Source organism: Apteryx rowi, unplaced genomic scaffold, assembly GCF_003343035.1.
Source record: "Apteryx rowi isolate R43461 unplaced genomic scaffold, aptRow1 scaffold_260, whole genome shotgun sequence".
Classification (NCBI taxonomy): Eukaryota; Metazoa; Chordata; class Aves; order Apterygiformes; family Apterygidae; genus Apteryx; species Apteryx rowi.
This window is the reverse complement of record NW_020448975.1, coordinates 776,370-795,682: the sequence shown is the minus strand read 5'-3', so window position 1 is coordinate 795,682 and position 19,313 is coordinate 776,370. Positions and strand designations below refer to the sequence as shown.

The following is a 19,313-nucleotide window of genomic DNA, read 5'->3' as shown; positions in this document are numbered from 1 at the left end:
TTCAAACTGTTATGTATAACTATCACAAAGACGTACTTACAGATCAAGTGCACTTCTAGTGCTAAACCTTTAGTCCAATGACTTAAGAGATTTGTGACTGTGTTTATCTGTTTTCTCTCAGAATTCCTGCCACACATTTTGAAGATACTCATTTCTCTTCAGACTTGAGAGGAAATCAGAAAGATGGACAAACATTCTAGTAACTAGTTTTCCATATTTAATTATTTTTTCAAATAGTAAAATAATTCCTTTTAAATTTTTGGAAAAACAATTTTTAAAAAACAAGCCTGTAAGATAAATGCATGAAAATTATGCACAATACAGTGAATAGATCTGCCTCAGAAATAAAGTTGATGGCATCACAAGCCACAGTAAGCCTATCTGAATACACTACAAAGGGGGATTTTAATATGACTATGGTTATCTACATGCAAAATCCGCATCACAACAGTGCTTTTTGGAACCAGTAAACTTGACTGTTATATCTTGTTCTGCATTACGATGAATATTCTTCATATCATTTTAATAACAAACCTCTGAATTTTTTTCCCCATAAGATTCCAAAGCCAGATTCTAATTAATGTTTAAATTGCCTTTGTATACAGTGCCCATTGAGCTACCGTGTTACAATATTGTATCTAATCATATAACATGCAAAACATGTTATAAATAATCGGAGATGTGACAAGTAGCTAATAGTGACTAGTTTTCACCTTAGCATTCTACTAATGTAATAAACTTTATGTATTACAACTATGCATACATATTCCAGACAGATGGAGGCCATCAAATTAGACTAATAAGAGTGAGGCAGGGGTGCTTACATCCAGATTGTCGCAGTGTGTGTTAGGGAAAGATGCACGTTTTACTACTTAGACTTGGCTTGAGTACTGAACCTAAGCTAAACAGACATCCTCAACAGAAGACAAATGGACAAACACTTGTTCCTAAAATACACTGCCTTCGCTGAATCAGAGAGCAATCTTTCCATCATGAAAAAAATATCACTGGAAATGAAGAACAAAGTAATTATCTCAGTGTTTTACTTTAAAATTCCATTCCTAGAATACTATGTAGTGGTCAAATATGTACAGGCAAAATATATATGGAGACACACACATTCAAGATCAACTCCTTTTTAAAATGTTGACTTTGCTCATTTCTCTCATGGCTTCCTTTTTAATTTTCTTGTGAACCACAGATCAGAAGCAACTATAAATCAAGCCAGAACTGACCAGTAAGCTTGTGAGACCAAAAGTAATTCTTACCAGTCCCTACAGGCAATTACACTACCAGTGGAATGAGGAACACCACCTTCCTGGTGATGGCAATGCCCTGGCAACTTGCAGACAAGCAGATGGTCAAGCTTCCAATTCATATGCTGTTTAAAGGAAAGCAATTTTGTTATCCTCCTCACTCCTCTCTGCGCACCAAGAAGCTTTATCTTCCCCTCTTAGTCAGCAGACATGCTCTACCTAAAGACAATAGTACACAACTACTGAAAGCACTTTAACCGTAAGAACAATGACAAAACATTTGAGAACATTAAACAGCAGAGGGGGTGAGGGGTGGGCATAAAAATGCAGACAAGTAATTTATGCAAAATGTAACTAGAGTAGTTTCTGCTGGTTTAGATCCCCCACATAACGTTACAGCGCTCGTATTTATTAAGAAAGCTTTGCAGTTAACCCACTGTACTTCAGTATTCATGCCCTGCACTGATTTACAGATACAGAAAGCCCAAAGGGGATCAACTCGAATGAAGATTCAAAGAATAAAAAAGAGTCTTCCCAGTTCTCACTTGCGTACTTTCACTCTCCCTCCAAGCAAGCTAGGCAGACAGGCCAGCTGTTCCGAAAGAAAAATCAAACCAAGAACCTGAGTCAATCAGAAACCACTTGGGTGTTTTTGTTGTTGCCTTTTTTAAAACAAAAAAATTAAACCACACATCGACTGGTTTCCCATTGGCTGAAATACACAACACAGCTACGTTTAGTCTAAAAATCAATTATGGCAGAGTAGCAAAACATACACTATATGCTTTCCTAATCCTATTTCTTTGTAATAATGTAGGTTCCCTGAGACAACTTCAGCAGAAGAAATATTAGGAAAGCAATGACTTTTTTGCGTCCTCTAATAAGACAGCAGCAACAGAAGGAAGAGGAAGGGAAGCAACCAAATCTCCACAAATCACCAGTGGTCCATAAGTAATGTACCACCTTATTTATGATAACATGTCCATTCATTTATAATGTAGCATATAAGTGTGCACATTCAATGATTTTAGAAAATTATTCTACTAAAAAGCAACTACGTAATGCTTACCGATCTTGCCTAGCAACTAAWTCAACCCCCAACCTGAGGTGAGAACTTTTTACTTGCTCTGGTAAAGTAATACTTTTATAGAAAAAAAAAAATCTTGGTTATTTTTATTTTTCATATTTACACATATAGATGTTTTTGCATATGTATAAAGATAAAAAATTTTAAAAACAAAACTATCTGTACATAATATATAACACAGGAATTAAAGTTTCCATGAATAAAATTTTCAATCTGCAAATTTATTTGAAAGTCATTGCATTAAATAAAGCAGCATTAAAATCCAATGAATGGGGATGAGGATGAAGAGGAAAACAGTGACCACACAACATTTGTATTCTGCCCTTCCCATGTATCTTTCATGCTCGTTGAATCTTTGTTCTCAGTGTAACCTGAAAAACCTCCAAAATCTGAGTTTATTTCACTTGTCTGAAATAATTCCAGTAAAGCCTGCACTGGTGAGCTACAAGCACTTTTCTTTTCTTCAGGAACAGATGGTCCATCAGTGTACTTTATACACAACTCCATATTCTGTTTCCGTTTTTCTCTTTTATTTCTCCCCAAGTAAAGTTTTACTTTTCTGTGCAGCYTTCCAGATGGCGAACTGTGTGCAGTGCTGGCAGCCAGTCCATTAAGGTCTTTGCTTATAGCAGTATCAGATGCCTTAGTGTCCAGAACACTGTGCTGCACCTGTTGATGATCATCACACAAATCATGATGTTTTTTGATAAACACAGGATTTGCATCTGTTTTCTTCAAACACTTTGCTGGTTGAACTAATGCATTATTTAATTTTCGTTTTGGCTGAGGTAAGTTTTTGTCTTTTTCAGTAAAATTTGTACCTTGAGTATGAGAATATAAAGTACACACACCTTCCTGTAAGCTCTGTAAATTCTTTTTATGTACTTCTGGTTCAAAGATTTCTTTACTGAATGGCTCATAAGCTTGAGACAAGTTCTTCATGTTTGCTTTGTCATCTTTCTGAGGAGGCAGCTGTATGAAGTTTGATGATATAACAGCCTCTTTTACGTTTGCAGCGCAGAAACAATCAGTTTTAATATTTTCATCATTATTTCTGAATTTACTTTTTACTTCTGAATGCTGTGACAGATGACAATAAAGAACTGAACAGACAGATCCAGAAATAGGGGTAGGCACTGGCACAGAATTTGGGTGTACTTCTGTAGGCCGATGATCCAGTTTGAGTGCCCGCATTGTAGTATCCTTCCATGAGTAACTTTTCAATGAAATACGTTGCTTTTTCAGTCGTTCTTTCAGCTCATCTGTTTTAGTTACCTTTCCAATAATAGGAGAAAAATATCCTGTACTACATTTTGTCCTAAAACAAAATTGTTTACAATGATTAACAAGAAAATTGTTGAACGAAACAAGGGTAACATTACTTTAACCAAGCAATGTGCAAAAATATCTAGAAAAGCAACCAAACTGACACACACACACACAGCTATTTCTCTAGGAACAGTGTGCCTTGTATTTGAATTTGATGTTTTCCTATTGATTTCTCATGAAAATAGTTTTAAATTCTCATGGAATTGTTTTAAAAATACCCCAAGTAAGCAGTCTAGTAGTTAAATAAATTTCAGTTCACAATGGTATTAAGAACAAAGTTAATGAATATAATATAATATGACTATAAATACTTACAAATATTCTGATACATTCACAAAAAATAAGCATAATTATATATACTTTTGCTGAAATACTATTTCAAACCTACCACTGAGTATTTTCGTGTCACAAAAGAAAAAGGAAAAAATGCTTGCCTTCATTAGGATATCAGTTGTTTGATTCTGTGTGCATTTCCTTCGATTTCACTGGGAATGCCCCTTTATTTTTTCAGCTTTTTTTTTTGTTTGTTTAAGAAATGAGAAAATCATTTGTCTCCCGAATCATTTGTCAGTAAAGCAGAGCAATCTTGAATTTAGTCACTGTTGCAACTAACCAAGACATCTGTGCTTAATTAAAGATGCAATGGAAGAACATCCTTTAAGAAGCATTACAGTTTAGAACTTATTCCATCATTTTAACCTCAATAGTTCAGAATACAAGTCCTCTCCTTCTCCCACTTAAGCTTCAGAGGGTGAAGATACTGATAAACATGTGCATGTGTGTATGCATGAAGAGACTGGAGAGGGAAGGGCACAACTGAATTTTGGGGGCTTACTATATTTTATCTACTAGTTGCTTTTCTTTTTTAAGTATCAGTGATAACAGAGCTGTGTAGATGTTTTTATAAAATTTTGCATTTTTAGTTACATAGTAAATAAATATAACTAACAAATACAAACATTAACAAATCAACTACAGTTCTAATATGCCCAAATTGCTATAGAAATAAATACCCATCATTTTTATAGAGTGCAAAGGAAGCAGAAAGTGTTATTTTCAAACATTCAAATATGGAAAAAATCAGCTACAAAGAGGAAAGAAAAACTGCTGTCTTTGTCCAGCACAGGCAGGACAGAAACTAGCAGCCTGAGATAGAGAGGAAGATCTGTATTATACTAGGAAGAGTTTTCCCACTGGTGAGGATATCAGATTGACGAGGGAGGCTATCATTTATCATTCTTAGACTACTAAGAACATCAGGTTTTACAGCAAGATGTCTAGACAAATATCTGTCAGCAAGACTTTAGACCAGTCAGTCTTGCTTTTATGAAGCTGAAGAATAGACAGCAATTCATTCCAGCCTTATTTTCCTGTGATGCCATCTGCAATTTTTAATTCTTTTTTTTTTTTTTAATTTCTGTTTTAGAGAACTGATTTACCAGGTAACAATTGCACTCCAAATTTCAGAAATGTATTTGAAAAATATGAACTTGTTCTGTAACAGATTCGGAGTTGCAGAACTAAAATATCTACATGTTCAATGTCTTAATTCATTCACAGGAGCTTTAAAAGTTAGAACACGTAACTTACCTTTTAATTATTTTTGTGTCATCTTTATATTCAACAAACTCATAAGCAAACTTGGAGATTATATCATCTACAACTTTATACTGTGTGCTTTGTGCAAAATTTCGGTGCTGTTCACTTTCAAGATGCTGGAATTAAAGAAGAGTCATGAAACAATGCTAGTACTACAGATGTGAATATACAAATCAACACTATGATATGGAGCAATAAGTGAAACGTTGCTAATTTATTATTAACAGGTCTCCAGCATATGAACTGTTAGTGCATGCCTTCAGCTGCAATAGCTAAAGCCAGCAATCAGGAATTACTTCAAAGAAGAGAAGAAACAAAACAAAAACCCCAGCTCATTGTTTTTTAGAAGATATATTTAAAAGATCTTTTAAAATAAAAAATACATTAAACTAGCAAGTAAAAACCATTGTTAGTACCACACTTACAAATGTAAGACTGAAAGCATATACTTGACATTTTACATACAGTTTGCAGATCTTCATATTTCTTCCCACAACATTCACAATATCCTCTCTTTTTTTTATCCTTTTGAGGGAGCTGAACAGGAGTTCCACAGTCATTTTCACTATTTGTTTTGTTTCTGTTAACAGAAAATATATATATTAATGAATCTTAAATATGGAGCCAAGCCCTGTACTTGCTTCTCATGTTGTTTGTTCATTCTCATTCAGTAAATTTCAAAAAATTTTATTTCCCCTCAAAATATTTACATTGTGTTAGTCAATGCTTAGGAAAAACACAGAAAAGAAACATAATGCACTGATTAAATTTAAACCAAAACAAACAGATTTACTGCAACAAGATAGGCAGACCCAGTGAAACTATATGAAAGAGTAAAACATGTCCAGGTTGGTACTGTTGTACTGCTATCACTGACTCAGAAGAAACAATGCAAAAGTGCTTAAAAAATAAAAATAAAAAAATTCTCACTTGACAAATCAAAGGCAGTACGGAAATCTCAGTGAATAGCTGGTAAGAGAGGGAAATTGGTAAAAGTAAAATCAAGAAAAAAGAGAAAAAGTATCCTAACATCTCATCTACCGTCAGTATTTTTGATCTCAAGACAACATGCAGCAAAAGCGCTTGGTCTAATAGATGACCTCTCATTCCTGAATAAAAGTAAAGGACAGTCATATTTGTTGGCTGAACGTAGCTTTTCAACATACCAACCAAACACCTTTTCTGCCCTGTTTTTCTTGGTACAGGTTTAAGTGGAAACACGTGGAAATGAATCTCAAGTTCTTCTCTCAGATTAAACCACAATGATATTTTCAGGAGCAGCTCCATCGCCTTCAGAGCCTTTACCTGCAGAGAGCTACCGTTTGCTGCAATTTGCTATTATACCTCCAAAGGATGATATGCTAGCAGTAAACCAAAAGCACCAATCTTTACATCCCTTTTACCTCAGAGGAATGGTGCCATCTCCCTGTCTAGTCAAAAATCAGCACCGTCATACTGATGGACTTTACCAAGTATCAGCACAGATGCAACCACAGAACTTTTATATCAAACCCTGTCCTGAAAAATCACCAACTTACACAAAGCATAGCAATGTATTGCTTGGCATAACACATGTATGCTACTTTCTGCAATAGCTTTCAGTTAACAAGAGTCTAACTCAGCAATACCCATTCCAACATTTTATTTCACAGGATAGGCTCCAACTGTGTATTTTTACTTCTATTAACAAGGACCTTTTCACTTTCTCCCTTTAGAACTATTAAAAAAAAGATCACAAAAGAATTAGGAAAGCTTGTGATCACAGGATACAAGTGGCAGAACTTATTATCCAAAGAATAAATAATGTTGGCAGGCCTTGCTTTATGCAGAAGCAAATAGAATTGACAACTTACCTTAAACAAGCTTCTCTTTCCCAGATAAAACATAAAACAAATGAACATTCCCCCTTTTCCCTCCCCAAGCTGATGGCCCTCGCTTTTACCTGCTAGGTATGAAACAATCTCCCACCTAAAGACCTGTGGAATGTGCCAAATTGAAAAATTAAATAGAAATATTCATACCAACTTAATTCCTGAAGTTTATAACTAGCATATCATATTCCTTAGTCCATACAAATTGAGAAGAACATTGTGTCTTTAGGAAAATGTTTAACACGACTGGCCCTTTCTAACCCCTTTCTTCTCAATGAAAAAGGCACCATCAGAAATCCCCTCATTATTGCAAAGGTTACCACTGTATTACATTTGCTTCGCTTTTTCATATTGCTACATTCATTGCAATCCAAATGAAGAGGACATCCTGGCAACATCAACTGAAAGCTTCCAACAATATAATAACACTGAAGATTGTACAGACCCTGAACAGTGCAGAACTGTTTTATAAAGAAAGCAAGTATCACATCTAAATCACACGTTTATTTTTATAAAGAAAACACGTATCATACTGGAAGACTGGGTAACTGCAGATAAAATGGTCAGTATGGTTGTATTAGACAAAACACTTGCATTAGAACCATCCAAAAATGAAGTAGTTTGTGTATCTGGTAACTTTTTTTTTTTTGCTCTTCTGTCCTTTGTAGTTTGTGATACAAAGTGCCATGCATAGCAAATTTTTTTCTCACTAAATAACTTTAGTCTCTCACGTGAATACTGTAACATCARTTTTAAAGTTAATGAAATAGTCATTAATCCTCCAGTTAGGTAGTAGTTCAGGAAAGTAGAGTTCAATTCACCAGAGAACAGAAACTCTTAAGTAGAGTCAAATCATAAAACTAATTTACCAAAAATCATAACTGAATCTACAGTGCTCAAACACAGCCCAAATGCCAAAACATACCATGTAAACATTTGTTACAGGACCAAGCACAATTCTACTGCTACAGTTAGTATCTGCTTTTCATATCTCAAGAATTCAAGCAACATTGCTAAACCTAATTTTTATAAACTTAATTTTCCCACGTAAAGCAGGTGAACCCTTTAGCAACACTGATTTTGTACCACGACTAATACCACTGTTTTTAACATTTTAACTGTCTAGTTTATATTGACTATACAAAAGTCAAATGAAGATCCAAGAAATTTACTTCTTGTAAAATACTTACTGGATGGCATCCAAGATGAGGACAAAGAAGAAACCAGTAGCAGAAAGGAAAAAAATATCTTATGCTGACCCACAGTGATAGGAGAAGGCCACATATTTGGATGTATGCATCTGTATGTCCAAAAGAAGGACTAAAGACAGAATAAAGAAGGTACAGAAAGACAGACAGACACCAACAGCTACAGTGCAGAGAATACAACTGAGGCATGGATACTAGTATTAAGTATCATACAAGATAAGAAGAGGAGCAATTATTTTGGAGAACAGACTCTTCACCTCCTTCTCCTCTATTCACAACTCAATAATGAGTTTTCAACAAACCTTTGCTTAGACTGAGTTTGTTTTTGACCAGAAGGATGCTTCTTATCCACTTCAAACGGACTATATGGTTTTGGAACACAGTAGTTCAGAATCGGGAGACTGGGTAACTGCAGATAAAATGGTCGGTAGTGGCTGTATTAAACAAAACAGTTGCATTAGGATCATTGGAAAATGAAAAAAGTAGTTTATATCACAAACTGCAGTCTGACCTTAAAACTCAAGAGTCTTTCAAAAAGCATTTCTTTTACAGGTAGTGTACACAGAATGCTAAGCAGATAAATATCCTAGAAGATTATAAGTCATTCCTTCTTTCTGAACCTGAGACTTTCTTAAAGCAGAAAATTTGCCTTGAGTTTCAACAGCTGTCTTACACATTCCACAAATGTATGGCTTTCATGCCTATAATGATGTGCAGAGTTGAGTAACCAATAATACTAAAAACAATTTGGACAACAGTGAATCTGTACTCCAGAGAAGTAACTACAGCAGCATTGTAGAAATTAAAATTAGATTAATGGCTTTTTATTTTTAAGAAATAATTGAACAGAAAATTAAAATCAATTTCAAGGAATGATTTCACGTACAACAAACCCACTTTCCTTACATCTACCTAAACACTTTCTCAAGGAGATGAATGTTACTGAATTGGGACTACAAGACTTTAAGTTCATATACGGAGCTTTATTAACCTTTTAGGCTACAGGATTGGGATCCAAGATAGGCAAGATATCAAGGTTCAAAGATTCCAAGCTTCCTTTCCATTCACCTGGCCCTTGGCAGGGCATAAACCAAAAGAGCCCTCTGCCATACCTTACAAACTGAAGCTACAATTTACTTTCCACCGCTGTCATAAATATTCCCTACTATACTACTACCTCTTTGATCTCATTCAGTGGCTAAACACAGATATTCAACCAGAGCACGTGACACACAATTTTGCATCTTACTAGAGGAGGATGCTATGCATAACATCTAAAGTCAGCAAGTCCAAGAAGCAGAAATCTGAAGATTACCTCCTCAAGGCATACAGTATGTTTCTCAGTTACTCAGTTTGAGAACCACATTACCAAATGCACAAGAAGAACACTTACCAACTTCTATCTTCCACCTTCACAAATGGGTTTTTCAGTCTACCTGCTTCAGGGAGGAGAAAAGAAAATTAAAAGAAAAATACTTTTCTTCATTTAGCAAGTTACTCCAATACCTGAATAGATGAGCAGACATTATTTTAAAATTCATTATGCACATGTTTTGACAACTTCCTGACTTCCAGGAAGTTCTTCTACAAGCTTTTCTCAGGCCTACAAATTAGAATACACCAACATACTTGACCAGATGAGAACCGTACTACATTTTTAAGCATTCAGAAAGTAAGGCAACATGAAACCTCTAAAAATATTGAAATACTTACTTCTTGACTTTTGAGCAGCACATCGTTTTCCCTATTAAAAAAAAAAAAAGAGAGAGAGACAGACTAAAACCTCTGTGAATATTATTTTGCATTTTACTTAAAGATTTGGCTGTAGTTTTTTTAAATTATGAGTTTCCTTGTGTTAATCATGACTTCATAAAGAGTCATGATAAATTTACAGAAATAAATCTCATCTGAACTTTGGAAAAATGGTCACATGTTTCCCAAAGAAATATTTATTTCTACACTGCAAAAATTTTTTCTGAGAAGCTCTAGTTTATTCTTCTAAAAATCCAGGTAAAGTTATTCACTTGCTCTCTCTCCTATCCCCAAAATAATTGGCAGGGCTGAAAGCTGACTCTTAAATATGGATTGCATTTTTACAACAGATTATAAATGCTAATAACTAAGTCGTAAAACTACCAAGACGTGCTAGAAGCAACATTCTCCGATTAAAATAGTTCCTCTGATTAGAATGGATTTACACAGGTATTTAGTTTAGCAATGAGGGCTAAAATTAAAAGGAGTGTTTTGTCTTTTAGAACAGGTTACTTCTGTATTCCCCCCCCCCCCCCCCCAAAAAAAAAAGTGATGCATATTCCATGAATCAAGTATCAGCTTTTAACTGTAACTGACTCTGGTAAGATTTAGACTCACATTTTCTATGGCTTGTGGGGAGAGGCAGGGGGAAACACCACTGCTAGTCAGCCAAACTGATACAGTAATAATTTAACAGGATTTTATGGGGCCTCAAAAATTAACCAACATTGCATTCCAAAACAGCATGACACATATTATAGGGTATGCTTCCATTTCCACACCACAGGCTCCTGCCTAGACTAGATAACCATGCAACTTTATATATTTAATTTAAATTGAAAAACAACTGCAGATGGACCACAAGCAGCTAAAACAGAGAGAAAAAAAAAAGGAGAAATCAATGTTTTCACTTATTTTTTTAACTTTTTTTTTTTAAACACACGATTTACACAGCTTTACAATAATTGTTAGAAAGGTTAGGAAGCAAAAGACGCATCACAGTTTAGCTACTGACATATATACTCCCTAAAGATACCTTCTTCATGAAAACAGAACTTTGATTCGTCAAAATGATAAAGGATTTTTAATCAGTATCATAGAAAAAAAATTATACAAGGTAACTTAACCATAATCTAAATCACATTAAAACCAAGCTGAAATTTTTTAGTTTTTGAGGCAGGCAGAAGGGAAATTTCATAAAGTTCACTGCTTCTGGTTCTTAGATAACCTTCTCAAGGGTGAAGGCCTACACACTATTTAATCAATGATATTATGGATTTAATTTTTCAATAATTTTGAAATGTGTAGCTAATACATTTGTTTCTGTTTTTCTGTGATGATATTTTTAAAATCAATCCACAAAATATATCAGTCAATGAAAAACAAAGTGAGCAAGAGTTTATTAAATTAAAATCAATCAGCTTCACAATAGGTAGCATTTAATATGTCTCTTTGCTATTTGTAAAAATTTTTTCATTAAATGACAGAAGACCCACTTACCACATCTTTAGAAGAACTGCTTGCTCTTTTGACTAGGTAGAGCTCCTTTTTCTTTTGTTCAATGTAATTCTTAATGTCTTTCAAAAGAGGGAGAAATATATTTAGCTGAATTGATTTTCGTATGTTTTAAGTAATTTGTTTTGAATATTTTGCATACAGTAAAAGAATACTTAAATGAAGTTACAAGTTCAAATTAGAATTCATCAAACAAAAATATTTACCATCAATATGAAGTATCTTCACTCCCCAACTCAAAGCACTGGATAGTATACTACCAGAGGGGATTAATTCCTGTAAACGGTAAACTTCATTAATACTTTTAATTAATAGATTACAACATGTAATATAAATCAAGTAGGAAGAAACCTGAAATCAAAGCACAGATGCTTTCTTTTTTGCTTCTTGCCAAAAACCAAGACTGTCCCTTCCCTCAGCTGGCTTTTCTATCTCCATGTCACAGCACTTCACGATCAAAAGGAGATTATACTTACCTTCATATAGCCAAAATTGATCTCTATTGTCATATTTTATAGTAACTAAGAATTTGAAGACATTGAATTGACACATTTACTTTAATTTCACTAGGACCTCTTATAAATGCTAGATACACTAAAAACCTTGTTAAGTTATAATACTGGTGATAAGACTCTACATAGACTTTCAATTCTTCGGGAAGTACCCAGCAAACATGACTTGACAGTGCAGCTGAGAAGAATCCCTCAATTCCTGCCTGAACATTGCACGACAAAACTGTGTTAGACCCCAATTCTTCTTCCTATTGCTTGTTTTCTAGAAGAGCAAGACTGAAACTTCTCTTTCCAGCACAAATTTGTGGATTACTCAGCTTACCTGCTCTTTGATTGCTTTTTCAACTAAAGATTTTCCTCTGCTCATACGTACCTACATTAAAAGAGAAAAACTGTATCACATTCGCAGTAAGTTAAAATCCATTTCAGAAAGCAAAAGCTAAGACGAGTTAAACCTCAGCTAACATATCTATTTTAACTACCGTAGTCTCCTATTTTTTTTATTGTACTGCTGCTTTTCATTAATTTGTATCTTTCCTAAAAGGTTGGAGTTGATTCAGTCCGACCAAAAAAAATACTTAGTTTTCGGCCAAAGCAGGTCATTGCATGGCTGAAGCAACGTTAACGCTGGTACAGTGCATACGGTGGGAATAAGCAGCCAGCAGTGAATACCAAAAAATGAGGTTCCATCAACYGGGATCTATGCCAATTAGGCAAACAGTCATGAAGGTAATCATAACCTTACTCTTAGCCAACCTCTTCTACCACAAGTGCAGCTTGTACTGAACATTATTTGTTAATAACGAACATACGCTTACCTATCCAATATTATTTTGGTTATTTACAAGATGAGGTGATCCCACCCATGCAATGTAACTTCATACTACAACAAAAGACCAGTACACCAACTGGCTCACAGTCATGTTCTTTAATAAGTGCCATGTATTGTACAGCTTTAGTTTCTACCTATATTTTCAACGGACATATGACTTGTCCATGTAACAAATTTCAAGCAAGCCTAGACAAATTTAGGTACCTACAGTTGCTATTAATGCAATCCTCCAAGAAAGAATTATTTACCAGAAAAAATGAATACTCATGATGTTTGATTTTAATTATTTCTCAGACTATTATCAAAGAGTGCTTCTGTAGATATCTCTGCATTAGCAAAATCACAGCAGCCAGATTTCGAAAGGCTGTATTGCTAAAGAGGTTGGGAACATCAGATGCCACTGCAAGCCTGTCCATACTGATCCAGTTATCAAACATAATAATATCAGTGTTCAATATAATTCAAGCATGATATATCAGAACAAGTTTTAGTGTGGTTGGTTGATTTGCAGCAAATGTTTTTAATTATTTTTTGAAATTTTGTTTAAAACTTAACCAGTTAATCTGAACTACTTTAAAAGTATGTTTAAACAAAAATGTATTAACCCAAGGGACTGTTATCATCTTTAAGAAACAAAATAGGAGAAAAACTGGAAGAGATTATCTCCCGGGCTGTACTTGATTTGTGGCATTTTTAGTAAGCAACTTACTGTATCTGCTGTCTTAAACGAAATTCCATCATGTCGATCTCTTCGGCTATTGGGATGAGGTGAACTATTTCCTCCATTACGTGCAGATTCTGGGCTAGGGACTGGAGAAATCTGACCAAGAGTCGGTGCAAATTTTGCCTCCTTTTTAGTAGAAATCAGATAGCTAATATCTTTGCTAAGAAAGCCTTCCACTTTCTAAATATAGAGAGAGAGGAAAAAAAAAMACATTATTTCAGGTCAATAAATCAGTAACTTTCTGCTTTGCATACACTAAACAGAAAAAATTGACTTGTAAGAAACTTAAGTTTAAAAATGTTGAATAAACGATATATTTCTCAAGTCTAAGATGACAATTACAATTCAGCAATAGTTGCATCTTGCCAGTCAAAATTTCTAATTTCAATTTCAATTTCTTAATTTTGTAATCTCTATCAGAAAAACAAGTTTACTTTGTTAAAATTATTATCATTCCTTGAATTATAATACCTTCCAAATAGGCAAATTCTCTACACTACATAAATTACAGAATAAATCAAGGAAAATCATGTTTTTATACAATTTCATGGAACAGAAATTACATGAAAACAAAACAAAACATACTGCTCACCATGCTTATTTTTTTCCCTTTTGCTCCTTCAGTCTTTTATTACCAATTGCTGTGTTAATATCAACTACACCTAATTATTTATTTCTTGCCACCTTATATAGCTTAAAATATTTTCCTGTTCTCCACTTATCAGTAGAGAAAGCACAAACTGCAGATGCAGCAAGCTTAGAACTAAGCCTTCCAATTCTGCTCTATGCACATTTTGCAGAARTGGGACACACTGGGAGAGGTACTTTTGGGTGCACCCCACAAAAGTAACAAAGAAGCACATGTATTTGATCTTGAGGGCACTGGAAATCTCAGTTTTGGTTATACGCACCTCAGAATAAAACAGAAAACTTTCTCCATCTTTCTAATCTGCAACTTTACTGCTTGCCTAAAAATTCCTAGAATTCTGTTTTATAGAGGAAGACAAAAGATAATGTGCAAGACTAATGCTAAATGCAAAGAGATGCATCTAACTTGAAACCTATTATTTGTAATTTCTTGCCTCTACTGTAATTTCATACAGTATCTTGATTTACAAGTGTCAATTTCATACCACTGCTCAGTGCTCCTCCAGGATCAAAAAACTGCTGACAAAATAATTTCAGAATAGCTAGCAGGTTAAGCAGCTCCCTTTAGCTGCTCTGATTAAAGGGAATTTTTTACAACTTTACTGTTGAGATTCCTTCATACAAATTCAAATAATTCAATATTGAAGTGGACTAGAAAACTGCATAGCTTTTCTATTAATATGATACCCTGTACTGGACTTGGATCAAAGCGATTTTTCCATACAGAAAAGATGATAGAAATAGAAAAAGGTCTTAAGGATGTGGCTATCAGCAGTTTGCTTATAGCAAAAGGATGTATGCCCCAAAATCCTAAGGTTACAGTCCAAATTCTAAGTGGATTTAGCTATACAAACCCCTTTGTTTAGAAGTCCCAGACTGTTCTTGCTCTCTACACTGTTCTATACATACACATCAATGTCCTTTTTTTAAACCATTTTTCCTATTTCAAACCTCAGCACCTGTCCTTTTAGTCCTGTTCTTAACTATTCTCTAACTCTGCCCTTCTCTTTAGCTAACACCCAGTCCCCCATACTGTAGCTCATGTTTCAGCTGCCAAATACCTGCCTTTCCCTACAAAATCTATACGTTTCTCTTGAAAAGCTTTTGGGTCCAGCAACCCCACAAGCTCTTTCTCCAATTCCTTCTCCACAGTCTGCTCTGAATGCAAAGAGGGATGGATACCTCCTCCCTCTCCATTACATGATAGCTACTCCACCTCAGCCTTTATAAACCTCTGTCACTACCTGCTTGAGGAAAAATAAAGAGAAACAAAACAAAATAATTTGTTTGGTTTTTGTTGTGCACAACATTTTTGGATAAGCAATTAAACTTAAGATGTATTACACATGACTTGTGATATCATCTTCCAAAGTTCCTAATTTTTGGCCAAATTTATGCAAAGCTCCAGCAAGTGCTTAACTTGAGAGACAATCTTATCAAATAACCTGTACCAAACTTAAAAGCACCAGGGCTCATCAAGAAAACTATTTTAAGACTTTTTGAAAACATATGCAAAACATTTACTCCAATATCATTTTTAGGTTCAGCTGAACAACTGTAGCTGTAACACATAAAGAAAATTGTCAAAAATAGTCAGAAGCTGCAGAAAATTTCACCTCAAACAGTGAAATTTATTAAACCTAGATAAAATTTTAACAACCAAAACCAAGCTTCAATTCCCTTTATCACAATTAGCAAAGCAGCTTCTATCAAAATAATAAACAAAATAACTTATTGATAAGCTCATGGTTCACATTAAAACATTATGACATAAACATTCAAAAAATTTTTTTTGCCACATATATAATACATATAACTTCAAAATGCAGTAAGACAAAACATGAGAAAGCCATCCCACATGGACAGATTTTCTTCTAGTTTCATAAACGTCTGCTCATTAACTTACCCCTCCTAGTTCTTTAAGGTCCTTCTCTAATTTTTCAGAGATCACATTTGATGGAATATCAAGGTAAAACACCTTCCCAGTAAGTGGTTTATATTTAAGTTTCTCTGGTTTTGTTATATCCTTTTTCACATTCTTCAGAGAAGATCTTAACTTTTCTGGTTTTGCTTGCATTCCATCYGCTGCCAAAGAAAAGGAAATTTAAACAATTGTACTGTAGGTACTCCTGTGTTTAATTTAATTAATCTGAAAACAAAAATTCCTAAAATATTGAAAAGGAGAAGACAAGCTTCTAAATAATATAGAACTTTTAAAATAAACAAACTGTTAAGCATAATGCTTCATCAAAACTTTGCTCATTACTTCGCTTTTAGAAGACAGCTATCTAAACTATTTAAGACCAATGGTTACACAAACAGCTTTAGCCCCTACACAGMAAACATTCTTACCACATTATTTTTCCATATCTATTCCTATGGAATTCAAATAGACTACTCAAATGCTTGAAAACAGACGTGTGTAACTATTTGCCCACTTGAGATCTAAATATTAAAAAACATTGTTTTAGTTCCCAAAGCAAAAATTACTAAGAAAATGAAAACACCATCAGCGCTTGCAAGTTCCTTCTTAAAACTGTATCCTAAGATTGATTTATTTCAGTTGCTATATAATGTCATCACTTTTCTCAGCCAGTTTTGCAAATCTTTACCATCTTTGAGCCACTGTGTATTTATACCAGTGTATAGTCACTGATGAACGCAAGAACACCCTTTTAGAGGAACAGAACTGACCTCCCTCTATTACTCATCTGAAACAAAAAGGATTTATGTAGACACATTAGAACAAAAGCAGATGAAAAAGTAACTGAAACTACAAAAAATATAAGACCAAGATCCTCCCATTTGTTATCTAACTTTTGAGTACCCACCTGAGATAAAGTAAGACTATGCTTAATTCCAGGAACTTGAACACCATTCTAGTTACAACAGCTCTTTTTCTCCTGGTGAATTTTGCTCTAACACTAAAAAAACACATCTAGCAATGCAAGTGTGCTGGTGAACTTTCCTGATGCTCAACACAGAGGTAGATCAAACTTGGTTTTTAAATAAGCAAATAAAAATTTCAGTCCAGGTGAGAAGTAAGCCTCATTTCCCAAGGAAAATCTTAGGAGTGTGGTAGACAGTTCTGCAAGAACATCAGCTCAATATTGAGTAGCAATCAAAATGGGGGGGGGGGAGAAGCACTGTAAAACCAAAAGAGGGTCAAAAGAGTAACAAAAAACTTCTGAAAAAAACTTCTGCATGAGGAACGACTTTGAAGATTAAGACTTGACAGTCTAAAATAAACAATTTAGGGGAAATACAGTAAAAATCTATAAAATCAAGAAGAACACAGACAGAGCGGCTAAACAACCTGTTCCAATACAAGGGATATGGTATATCAAACAAAACTAGGAGACAGGTACAAAATGAACAAGAGGAATTGGTTCTTTGTGCAGCAGGGCAACTCTGTGCAACATGTTGCCAAAGGATGGTTTAGGTACTAAGACATGGTTTCAAGGGGAGATTGGACAAGTACATGGAAGAAGAATACTTTTGAGGGGTTCCAAATGCACAGAAATGACATGCAATTCATGAAATCACTGGAGCTGAGCACAGCTGGGAACTAAAATAATATTATTAATTATACCTTCCCTGGTCTTACATATTTCCACAGGAATCCACTTACAACTATTGATAGAGACAGGACCATCCAAGACTGACCTGATGTCGGTTTTATGTTGTCTTTTCTTCCTCACTGACTGACACCCTACTACTAGTTGCTTCTCCTCTGAAGAAGCTCAAAACAGACAACTACAGCTGCTACAGGAAATGAGCAAGTCTCTTCTAGAGATTAAAAAAAAAAAAAAGTTCCTCTGTTACGTATGCCCTCCCTACCTGAAACTGTCTGAGCTGAAAGAGGGAGGAGAACCACCAGTGATACTGCAGGACTCTCTAAGTAATAGTTAGGAATAGACAGAAGTGAAGCAGGAATAGGTTTAGCAGAATCTGAGAGACCAAAAGAAATAACTATGGAAGCAGGAAAATGTGGAGGCTTGGAATAGCACAACTGATTTAGAAGCTAAAGAAAAGAAGGATGAAATGCTGGGCAGGAGATAAGCAGATGTGCAAATATGAAGTTCTGTAGGAGACTAAGAACCAAGTGTGGTCTTATACCCAACACGCACACACGATGGCCTGGGCAGCTCAAAGATTAACACACTAAATACTGGAGTTAAACCTGGAAAATACTTATCAAATATCTTGGGGATAATCAAAAGCTTGAAGTTAGTTAGCAGTACTGCAATAACAAGATAGCARTCTCTTGTAAGTAAAGAAGAAACACTGTAATACCCGTAGCCCGACGTGGTGAGAAGGCCTCCCATGTGTGTGGCTGATACCAGCAGAGACCTGCCTGGGTGGAGCASCGGGCAGGGCAGGGGCCTAGTGACTTTCAACATAGCTACTATTTGCTGCTTGTTTGCACTTCCAACAGCTTGCAAAAAGGAGCAAGTAACCTAGCTCATCTACCCTTTCAATTGCACACGTTTACGTTTAATTCTCAAAAGTATGCAAAAGAAAAAAAAAAAAGCTAAGCGCTAGCATGCTGGACTGACCCATACCCTTAGCGTTACCTCGGCCGCACAGCACGAACAAAGACGGCCGAACGCCTGTTGCCCCTCGCCCGTCACAGGCGGCAGGCCCGGGCCCAGCACGGGGGGCTCCGGAAGGAGGCCTCGCGCGGGCCGCCGCGGGAGGTGACCCCTGCCGGCGGGCAGGGCCCCGCAGAGACCCGCTGCCCGCCGGGCGCTCCGCGGCCGCGGGGCCACCCGCCACTTACGGGGACGCGCTCCGTTGGCGGCGGCCGCCGCAGCGCTCGGCTTCATCTTCCCGCGGAGTCACATCCTCTCTTCCGCCCGCTGCTGGACCTGCAGGGAGCAGCGCGGCCGCTGAGCTCCGGCGCGCACCGGGGCCGCCTCCCAGCCCCCTCCCGCCGCAGCCCGGGCACGCCGCCGCAGCCCGGGCACGCCGCCCCCC

The 19,313-nt window shown here is 35.9% G+C and overlaps 1 protein-coding gene across 1 annotated transcript; it reads right to left on the bottom strand.

The window, feature by feature from the left end:
• Positions 1–775: 775 nt before the first annotated feature.
• On the bottom strand, positions 776–19,191 carry DBF4 (DBF4 zinc finger). Its single transcript, XM_026067691.1, has 12 exons — positions 19,117–19,191; positions 16,240–16,418; positions 13,671–13,865; positions 12,452–12,502; positions 11,824–11,893; positions 11,603–11,679; positions 10,064–10,094; positions 9,744–9,789; positions 8,653–8,784; positions 5,737–5,851; positions 5,263–5,387; positions 776–3,661 (listed from the first exon to the last, which is right to left on the bottom strand). The coding sequence occupies exons 1-12, from the start codon at positions 19,160–19,162 to the stop codon at positions 2,599–2,601; spliced, it is 2,130 nt and encodes a 709-aa protein (XP_025923476.1). The 5' UTR covers positions 19,163–19,191; the 3' UTR covers positions 776–2,598.
• Positions 19,192–19,313: the final 122 nt, after the last annotated feature.